The 10,727-nt window shown below is 37.2% G+C and overlaps 1 protein-coding gene across 1 annotated transcript; it reads left to right on the top strand.

Annotated features, from left to right (window-relative positions):
- Positions 1-1,731: 1,731 nt before the first annotated feature.
- On the top strand, positions 1,732-9,326 carry LOC107738115 (uncharacterized). The gene is made up of 5 exons (XM_016549807.1): positions 1,732-2,347; positions 3,849-4,016; positions 5,292-5,416; positions 5,541-8,565; positions 8,650-9,326. The coding sequence occupies exons 1-5, from the start codon at positions 1,886-1,888 to the stop codon at positions 9,100-9,102; spliced, it is 4,233 nt and encodes a 1,410-aa protein (XP_016405293.1). The 5' UTR covers positions 1,732-1,885; the 3' UTR covers positions 9,103-9,326.
- Positions 9,327-10,727: the final 1,401 nt, after the last annotated feature.

The following is a 10,727-nucleotide window of genomic DNA, read 5'->3' on the forward strand; positions in this document are numbered from 1 at the left end:
GCACCATAAAAAAAAAAGTAATGAACTTATTCAGCCACAGTTACTAAAGCAAAATCATGCTGTTGACACTAAGATGACACCTGTCAGCTTATAAGGACAAACACCCTAAACTATCAAGCACCATAAAAAAAAATAAAAAAAATAAAAAGTCTCTGAGCATACTCTGGTGCATTAAAATGCAAAAGGAGATTTTGAATTGTATTAATACACTCTCTTCACTGCACTTTGCTTACAAATTTGGATATTAACTCAAAAACTTCTTTAATCAATTGCTATATTTATTGCACTTTTTTTCTGTGTATATATTGTTCATAACTGTTGTTGTCTTATTTTCTTTTGATGATGTCAATGTTACCATCATGATGATTAAAAATATATGAATATTAAAACAATAGTGTGTACATGCCAATCATCTTCAGTTAGGGCGTAATATGGTTGGGTCAAGCCAGCAAATGACTAAAGTTGATACAAAATGATCAAGCTCATTCCAGAATATTTCATACCTCCATTATCTGACATTCTGATGTGTTGCAAAGTAAAACTGAATGCAAAAACTCTGAAGGGAGATTTTTCATCCATGGGCTTTGTCCAGATTTTAGAATATAACTTTATGAGTAAATCTGTGGTTACGTTAATATTTTTTACAGCATAAATTACACACAGTCATACCTCAATTGTGAAAACTATTTTTTGGCTGTTCTTTTAAAAATGTAAGTTAGTTGCTACATATGGACTACAATGTTGTCCAATTTGCCATGTAGCTGTGGGCCCTTTTTAGGAACTTTTAAGAAACATTTTTTTACACATCACAATTAACACATACCAAAAACACTAATTACTTTCTTGATAAATATGTTTTAATAGCTGTTTCATATCTACTTCGTTGATGTTTTCAAAACTACAGGTTTTAGAACAGTGAGCAGTAAGCTCTGAAAAATGCTGTTTTTGAAACACCGCCAGGTCATTTTTTAGCCAAAAGAAAACAAAATTCTTGCTAACTAGCTAACTGATGCTAACTTGAGGTCATTTTTAAATATAAAGTTCAAATATTTTCATTTAACCAACTAGTTAGAATACATTTGATGGAAAAACAAAGGATTTGATGATCAGAACATAGTAACTACAGTAATTAAGTCATGTTCATTGAGGCGTTTTACCCCCAGATATTTTTTGTTTGAGAAAAAAAATATTGTCATTCTGAAAATATAATTAGCTATATTTTTCTTAAATAACACATGCTCCCTATCTACAGGCCTACTGTTCTCATACCACTTATAACTGATTTTCTACAACACAATAAGCTTTAAAACACTTTTTTTTTCTTACTGCTGAAGATTAGATCATTTACTGTGAAATTTGTTTTCTCGCAGATACATCATCAGTGTAAGCTTCATGGTGAAAACTTCTTCATCACTCTTGTCAACGTAGTCCATAGTAACAATAAAAATGTATCTTGACTTTATGTTTGGGAAAAACAGTGGGGGGGGGGGCTATACCCCCACCCTACCTATAGTATAGGCTAATACAAACTTACACGTCTAGCACGACATATCCTCTCCTCTTTTCCTTCAAACTGGTGTAAAAACGTTCCCACTACTAAATGGCGACTAGTAGACAATTGAGGCAGAATAACACCATAAAGTGTGAGTTTCTCTTACCATTGGTTGACAGTGAGTCACGTGACTAAGGTGTGCACGTTTACCTGCTCTTGCATCTGTGCGTGAACACACTCTTGACAGGATCAACTGATGAGCAGACGCGAGTGAACCGGATCTTACACTGTACGCGTGTGCCTTTTTGTGTAGGTTAAATTAAAGTAGCCTAACTTGTCAATTATACGCAAATACATTTTAAATGCTGTTAAAAATACCGCCGAGTTCAAGTAATGGCACTTTCACAGGTTCAGTGTCTTGATGACAATCACATCAACTTGCGCACTAGCGAGTCCAAGCCGGAGTTCTTCTACAGCGAGAAGCAGAGACAGGCGCTGGAGACACTCATACATGAGGGACGGGACGCTTATGAGGACTACATCAAAACACACAACATCCGCTGCTTTCTCTCGGACCTTGAACTTGAGAGGATCCTCAGCACTGTGGAGGTGTATAGCCCGGGTTCCCCTGATCATACCGCTGAGCTGCTGCTGGGGGACAGTGATGGGGAGGAGATTTCCCTTCAGTACTGGCCTGACCGCTCAGACCGCTCCATCCCACAGCTGGACATCGGCTGGCCGGACCGGCCGTCCTACCGCGGAGTCACTCGAGCTCAAGTGTACACTCAGCCCCCTTATGAGGGGCAGTCACATATTAAAGAGGTCGTTAGAAAAATGATCTCCCAAGCACAAAAGGTAGGGGATGAATGTGCAGTGTTGGGAAGGTTACTTTGGAAATGTAATAGGTTACAGATTACAAGTTACCCTTTTAAGTAGTGTAACTATTTCAATTGGCCTACTTTATTAAATAATGTAACCGATTACATTTTATTACTTTTTGATTACTTTTCTAAATTTCTAAGGAATGTTTTCAACTGTTGAGCATTTTCAAACATTTAAAGCAATCAGGGTCAACCTTACAGTAACACTGAGTACTGTCAGACTTTCAAAATCCTTCAACTTAAAAAAAAAATTTAAAAAAAACTTAATTTCAAAGCACAGCCACCACAAAATCATACTTCAGCAGCACCTCTTTTTACTTTTACTGAGATCGTTCTGAGGTTAAATACAGAGTTAGAAAGAAGAAATAGTAAGTATTAACACAAGAAATATTCAGATGTAACCCCCTTTGTAATCATTAACATTTTCATAAGTAACTGTAATTTAATTACACATGTTTTCTCAGTAACTGTAACGGATTACAGCTACATTTATTTTGCAATTAAATTACGTAACCCTGTTACATGTAACTAGTTACTCTCCAACACTGTGAATGTGATATATTATTATGATTTTATTATTTTGTTGTGACTCACCTCCAGTGAATAAGACACTGACCAAAGTCCAGTGTCGGGATCTACACGTGTTCTCAAGCTCAAAAAACAGTCAGAGCTCTGAGCTGTACACTCTCAGAAAAACGTACAAAAAAGTTGTCACTGTGGGGCAGTAACCTTTCAAAAGGTACATCTTTGTACTTTATTTACCCCTAAAGGACACATATTTATACCTTAAAGGTACATGTTAGTACTTTTTGAAAAGGTACCACCCCAGTGACAGCTTTTGTACCCTTTTTTTCTGAGAGTGTAGGGCTAGGCACTGCTGGCACTTTGGACTTTTAGAATTAGAAAGTAAAATTGTAAAACAATTCATATAGGCCCTATTTATAATTTTGAGATTATACATATAATTAAAATAAACTGACATTCTAATGAAAGTTTTCAGATCTTGAAAAATGTAAATTAAATGTCATGGGAAATTACCATGTGGACTTGACAAAAGATCAGATCTTCCTTCCACTGAGGCTCAAAATCCTTTTTTGATTTAAAAAAAAAAATCATGCTTACACAAACTTCATACAGCTTGAATACTGCTGCATTAAAGCAAAATACACTTTCAAATTCCATGAATTGTTTGATTCATGCAAATTATTATGATGATAATATAATTTGTAAATGAAGGAAAAAAAACTTTTTGGCCCAAAAGAGTATTTTTGAATAGTCCTCACAGTGTCCCGTGCACTTTTCCAGATCTGTTGTTCTAGTTACTTGGAATTAGTTTTTCAAGGATGACAGGTTTTTTTTCTGTGTTCACAGTTTTATTTACATGCATTATCAATATCAGTATGTTTTTGGCAGACATCACACAGTATTGTTTGTACCAAGTTCTTGTGTTTTCATTGATTCCCGTCCCTTTGCAGGTTATTGCAATTGTCATGGACTTGTTCACAGACATTGACATCTTCAAAGATCTCCTGGATGCAAGCTACAAACGGAAAGTTTCTGTGTACATTATGTTGGAGACCACCGGAGTGAAGCACTTCCTGAGAATGTGTGAGAAAGCAGGCATGCACACTGGACACCTCAAGGCATGCCACAATTAATACTTTAAACTCATTCGAGTTGCAATTTAAGATGATTTATTAATGAGTTATTAGCAGAAAAGAAACATCAGATTATTAAAAGCCTGCATTTTAATGAACAGGAGCAACTTACTGAGAGATAACATTTGGAACGTTCAGTACTCCGAATCAGAAAGTCTAATTTTCCAAACAGCCTGAGGCAACTGTGAGCACTTATGACTCTTGACACTTGTGTTTAGAGACAGAAACAGATTTCTGCTGATGATAGGTAGTTTTGCAACACATTTTTGAAATGACATAGAAACTTTAACTGTATCAGTGATAGTAAGGGAACTGTTAGAAAGAAATTAAATGTATTTAGTGTTTATATACAACAGAAGACCTTTTTTTAACAAAAGTGCATTTACTATAATCTATTTAGATGTTCTGTTTTAGAAGTTTTTATGTAAATCACTTGACCTGAATAGAGATAATAACTTCTGTCTATGACCTAAAGGCACCACAAAAACTTGGTGGATAGTAAACAGTTCTGTTCACTCACAAAAAGAAAATACAGTACTGATGTGTGAATAGTGATAAATACCGATGACCACAACAGGCTCAGTGTAATTTCAGATTACCATCGATGCACATATGTGACCCTGGAGCACAAAACCAGTCTTAAGTCGCTGGGGTATATTTGTAGCAATAGCCAAAAATACATTGTATGGGTCAAAATTATAAAAAAAATTTTATGCCAAAAATCATTAGGATATTAAGTAAAGATCATGTTCCAACAGATTTTTAAATAGTTGTATCTCGGCCAAATATTGTCCCATCATAACAAACCATACATCAATGGAAAGCTTATTTATAATCTCAATACGGTTTTGTGGTCCATGTGACATATGATGTGTTTACTTTCTTATATGATCATATACTAATAGACTTTTTGATGTAATCAAGTCACTCACTTTTAGTCAGGCTCACTGGCATAAACAGAGTGTGTCAGAATCAGTGTCTTAAAAATAAAAAGCATTTGCAGACTCTAATAGGTCATTTAGGGTTATAAATCCTGTCAGTCAACCCTTTTGGTACACATAAAACCCTGTTGATAAATTTCATTGGTCTCTCATTCCTCCAGGTAGTAAAAAAAAAAAATATATATATATATATATTTTAACTTTTTTCATATATATATATTAATTGAAGTTATATGCTGCTGAGAGAGAATTTCTTTTTGTTTTGAATGTTTTTTTCCATCCACACATCAACCAAACATGCTGAACATTTTTCCATCAGAACTTGAGAGTGCGCAGCATCAGAGGGGCAGAATTTTTCAGTCGATTCTCAAAGAGAGTGTGTGGAAGCCAAAGCCAGAAGTTCATGTTTATTGACGGAGACAAAGCAGTCTCAGGGTCATATAGGTAAGTCTGGGCAACCCAGTTTATCAAGATTAGACCTAACCTAATTTATGGTTCTAGTACATACATCAATAAATACATTAATTAAAGTAGTTATTACAAATCAAAATGTTTTCATTACTTTCAGTTTCACATGGTCTGCCTCCAGACTGGACAGAAACCTCATCACGGTTCTCACTGGCCAAGCAGTCGACACATTTGACTCATTGTTTCAGGACATGTACGTGATGTCTAATGGAGTGTGTCTGAGTAAGATTAATCTGAGCAGTGAGCCTGAACCTGAGTTCCTCCCTAAAGTGGTACCCACTCTACTCCCCTCAGCCACCACAGCACTCAAGCTCATTAACCCAAAATACACTCTTGTCTCCAACTACGCTTTCACTACCAACGGACCTGCATCTGACCAGACAAGTGCCAAGAACAGCACTTCCAAGAATCAGACGGAAGTCATCAAACAAATGAAAGAGACACCAGTGGTGCCACCGGTTCACCCGGGACTGCTCAACCTGGAAAAGGCGAACATGATCAATTATGTGCCGACCTGGCCCGATCCTGACCCGCCGAGTGATGTCATTGGTTTCATTAACATAAGAGACTCCAACAAGCCATTGCAAGCTCACCTAATGCGTTCAGAACTCTTTGAAGTGTCTCAAGCCATCCGATTCAAGGATCCTTTTCACGAGGCAAAGGAGTCTTTATCTCTGAGGGCTTGTCCTGGACCCATATCCCAAACTCCCTCTTCTCCTGAAGCTCCAGCTCAGAAACAAACATCAGGTGAAGCGCAGAAGAATTTTGATCAAAATCAACATCAAAGAAGCAGCCGGAGTAAGAATCTTATCTCGCCTTTGGAGCCGGAAACAGTGCATGTGCTTGCCTGTAATAAAGTAAATAAAGAGGAGCTATGTGTGATGGGAAAAGAGCTGGACTCTATATCTTTGCAGAGCAAAAGCATTAATACAGAAAAAGACATTCCCAATACAATTTCACCTTTCGCTCAAGACGATGCAGATACAAAGCAAGCTCTGGATACTCTACAACCTCCGAAATGTCCTGCCCAAACCTCAGAGGATCTTGACTTGAAATCATCATCATCAGCGATGTCCAACAAAAGTCACCATGACTCACTTGCCTTCATAGACACTCCTTCTGTTAAGCAAAGCCAAGATGACCAAGTCATAAATGATGTTGCCACTCAAGACCACAGCGATACAAATCCAGACACAAACCAAAATGGCTGGAAAGGTACACAGACGTCTAACTTTGGCTCCAGCATCTCTTCATTGTCTGATGAATACTATGAGTGTTTTAGCCCTGTGGCTGACTTTAGGACTGTAGGAGATGTCTTTGTGCCTGAAAATGCACCAGAATCTTTGCATAATTCAATCAAAAACAGTGACAAAGAGCAGGAAGTTCCTTGTTCAAATTCATCCCCAGCTCAAGACAGTACAGATTTGGATAATAAACAGACCTTGTTTATTCCAAAACTTTTTAAAACATCTTGCAGTATTGTTTTCAATTACTTTTCTGCAGACTTCAAAACAACAACTGCAACTTCCAAAACCACCTTTGCCCAAAAAAGAGACGAAGGTACCATAATTAATGATAGTAAACTACTAGACAGTGAAACCTGCTGTTTCTCACAGATTCCTAATGGTTGCTTCAGATTCTCTTCAACTTCAGAGGAATACTTTGAGTGCAGTGGTACAGTGGGCTTGCAGTCAGAGATTGATGGTATAGATCATGAAGTGAAACCAAGCTCACTGGAGACATTAAGCTCGAATGAACAACTACAAGTACTGAAGCCTGCCCTGGAAATTGAGAAACTATCTGAGCTGAGCAGCCAGAACACAAAAGAAAATGATAAACCTAAAATGCATTTTGGAAAGGAGCAGCCCGAATTTCAACAAATACTAGATAAGGCAGCTGACCTGGCAGTTTTAAAGTCTGAAGATAATACCCAAACTCGACTGGATGAGAAAGCTCACAGACGAGTACAAGAGACTGAAGTTACGTCAGAGCCAGTGGTAGAAAGCAAATCGATGAGTAACATTTCTCAAGAACATGAGATAAGTGAATCTCTGAAGGTTTTAGAGATACAGTCAAAGGAAGAGTCTGCAGAGGTCGCTGAGAAAGTTGAAAAAGCGCCAATGCAAGACTTACAACTTGAGGTAAGTTCAGATTTAGCCTGTGAGCAACCTGAAAAAGAGCCACTACAGGACATACAACTTGATGAAGATCTGGTTTTATTATGTGAGGAAAAGTCTGTACTGTTAGCTGAGAAAGATTCAAACCCACAACCGCAGGACTTAGCGTCTCAAGTAAGTCAAGATGTAAAGTGTGAGGGACAATCTGTAAAGTTAGCTGAGAAAACTGCAAAACCACCACTGCAGGACTTACAACCTGAGGTAAGTCTAGATTTGATATGTAAGGGACAGTCTGTCCAGTTATCTGAGACTACTACTAAACCGCCACTACATGACTCTCAGTCTGGGGAAAGTCCAGATTTAATGCTCAAACCTTCAGAAGTGAATGCTACCCCACAGTTGGCAACAGACAATGAATTTAGGAGCTCAATACTGCAAGATAAAGCAGATGTAACTCCTGTAATTCCAGAGAAGACCAAGGTAACAAAGTCCATAGAGTTCCCTAAGAGTGAGGAACTGCAAAACCCATTGGCTGATTTAGATTCTGGATCAAATCATCCACTCAACCTAAAATCCAAAGAGCATGTGAATGAGCATTTAAAACTGCTGGATGATGAGGTCAGTCCAGCCGTGTTAAAGAGGAAATCTGAGGAGCACAATCTTCAAGAGAAAGTACCAGAACAGTTTGAAACCATTGAGCTGCTGATATTAGAGGATTCAGACTCCCAGGAGACAGAGCTGAACAATTCTGAACCCATAGGACCAAGAGCTGCACTGAGAAAAGAAACAAAAACGAGCAAAACTGAGCCTATAGAACCAAAGACTATAAATGATAGAAAATCTAAAGAGAATAAGCTTGGTCATGATGTTTACAGTAGGCATAGAAAGCAAACATGTCACCCGACAGCTCTGATTGATGAGAAACCAGAAGGGGAACATATTTGTACAAATCAGATGAACAAGAACCTGCCAGAGGCGAAACCCAAGCTGGACTGTCTGGTTAGGAAGGTAAGAATTTCTTACTGTACTACCAAGAACACAAAACTGGATTAAGAAAAATATCATTAACTAATGTTCTGTTCTTCTTCCTAGCAACCACATCAAGCATCATCCAGAATTCCTATTCAAGCGAGAGGAGGGTTAACTAAGTTACCCATCAGCAAAGCAGACACTAGCAGTCGTTCATTTGAGCTTCGAGCTCCTAAAGCTGGCATGCATAGACACCCATTTGGAAAACCACTGGGGCAGAATAAGCCTAGCATTACATCATCTCCATTTCCTGAAAAATTGTCCCCAGGAGGAGTTGCTTCAGTTAGGTCAACACAAAGACCCCCATGCACAGTCCCTGCACCAAGCGGTCCCACCTCTCCCTCAAAACTGCTGCAGGTCCAGCTGATTGCACCTAAGATCGGGCAATCAGACCAGCCAAACGTTTCCAGGAAACGTTCTGCATCCTTAACAAAGTATAGTTGCTCTTCTCCTGGAATTTCCTGTCCAGCACAAGTAAAGAAGCAGGCGACTAAAGGGTCTCCACCAAACAAGTAGAATAAGGCATCAAATTGTTGTATACTAATTTCATGAATGTAATGATGTGCAATAGAAAACAAAGGCCAGGGGTTATTTTAGTATTTTTACTGAACTTTTATTGAACCATGTGAGTTGATCTCACATAAAACTATGTTTTATTTATTCTATTTAGCCAGCAGAAAGTTAATACAAGATTAACATAGGATTTTCCCAATACACATACGTTTTCTAACTGATGAATTTCAGGCACAGACTTTTAGATAAAGCTTTATGATTGTCCTTAAAGCTATTAATATGTAAATCATTTAATTTTCTATTCAGCTCGATGTAAATTATTAATTATTGGTCTTATTAAATCATCACAGTTCACCATTTGCAGCTTGTAAAATTCCATTTATTTCATTATTAAAATAGACCTTCCAGGACAGAGTTCACTTGATTACAGCTGGATTTTGTCTTTCTTTCTTTATTATATAAAAATGTTTTACCATTGTTGCTACTTGTCGGAGCAGCTTCAAACTGAATTTAACTTTATCACATACCACACCTTCTTTTTAAGTTATTTTTAAGTGGCTTGGGACTGTGTGCGATCTTGTGGTGTCATCAGCCAATCATATTTGTCATGATAAATTATTAAAATAGACCTTCCAGGACAGAGTTCACTTGATTACAGCTGGATTTTTTCTTTCTTTCTTTATTATATAAAAATGTTTTACCATTGTTGCTACTTGTCGGAGCAGCTTCAAACTGAATTTAACTTTATCACATACCACACCTTCTTTTTAAGTTATTTTTAAGTGGCTTGGGACTGTGTGCGATCTTGTGGTGTCATCAGCCAATCATATTTGTCATGATATCATAATGTGATTCCTGAATTAATCACATATCATTTGCAGGTCAAGGGAAAAACACTTGTGTCCAATACTGAGTACCCATTTGTATAGATGGCAGAATTCCAATCGCATACTATAAATGTAATGAATTATTATTATAATTATTATTATTTCCTATTTCTGATGGTGTTCTAGGGCCAGTCGCATAAACTTAGACAGTTAAGACAATGTCTTAAGAACTATTGTGACCAACTGTTTGCCAAGGGGTAATTTGTTTAATTTTTCGAGTCCATGTTACACTCTTAAAAATAAAGGTGCTTAACCAGCTATACCATAGAAGAACCATTTTTGGTTCCACAAAGAACCATTCAGTCAAAGGTTCTTTAAAGAACCATCTCTTTCTTACCTTTTTATCATCTGAAGAACCTTCTTTCGCCACAAAGAACCTTTTCTGAAACAGAAAGGTTCTTCAGATGTTAAAGGTTCTTTATGGAACCATTTAGACAAAAAAGGTTATTCTATGGCATCGTGAAGCACCTTTATTTTTAAGATTGTAGACCAATTTAAGTTTAATGTACACAACTAGATTATTAGAAAAAATTTGATGACTAACTTGCAAGACTAGTCTAAGCATTTTATCTAACTAGCCTCTGAACTAAACAAGCAAGTACTATTGAAATGAATGCTTTCTCCAGGTAATATAGACTACAATAATAGAATAGTATAGAATAATAGTTTAGACTGACATTGACTGATTTGAACTTTAATTTCAGGCAGTCTTAAACTTTTCTCAGTAATTTGCTTTTGTTG

This window comes from Sinocyclocheilus rhinocerous, unplaced genomic scaffold (genome assembly GCF_001515625.1).
Source record: "Sinocyclocheilus rhinocerous isolate Xijiao unplaced genomic scaffold, SAMN03320098_v1.1 scaffold461, whole genome shotgun sequence".
Taxonomy (NCBI): domain Eukaryota; kingdom Metazoa; phylum Chordata; class Actinopteri; order Cypriniformes; family Cyprinidae; genus Sinocyclocheilus; species Sinocyclocheilus rhinocerous.

What these genes read in the sequence shown, in the direction of transcription:
- LOC107738115 (XM_016549807.1), top strand. Translation starts at nt 1,886, where the DNA reads ATGGCACTTTCACAGGTTCAGTGTCTTGATGACAATCACATCAACTTG. An exon ending in TGCACACTGGACACCTCAAG is followed by an intron (nt 4,017 to 5,291) that starts GCATGCCACAAT and finishes TTTTTCCATCAG; the next exon opens with AACTTGAGAGTGCGCAGCAT. An exon ending in GCAGTCTCAGGGTCATATAG is followed by an intron (nt 5,417 to 5,540) that starts GTAAGTCTGGGC and finishes CATTACTTTCAG; the next exon opens with TTTCACATGGTCTGCCTCCA.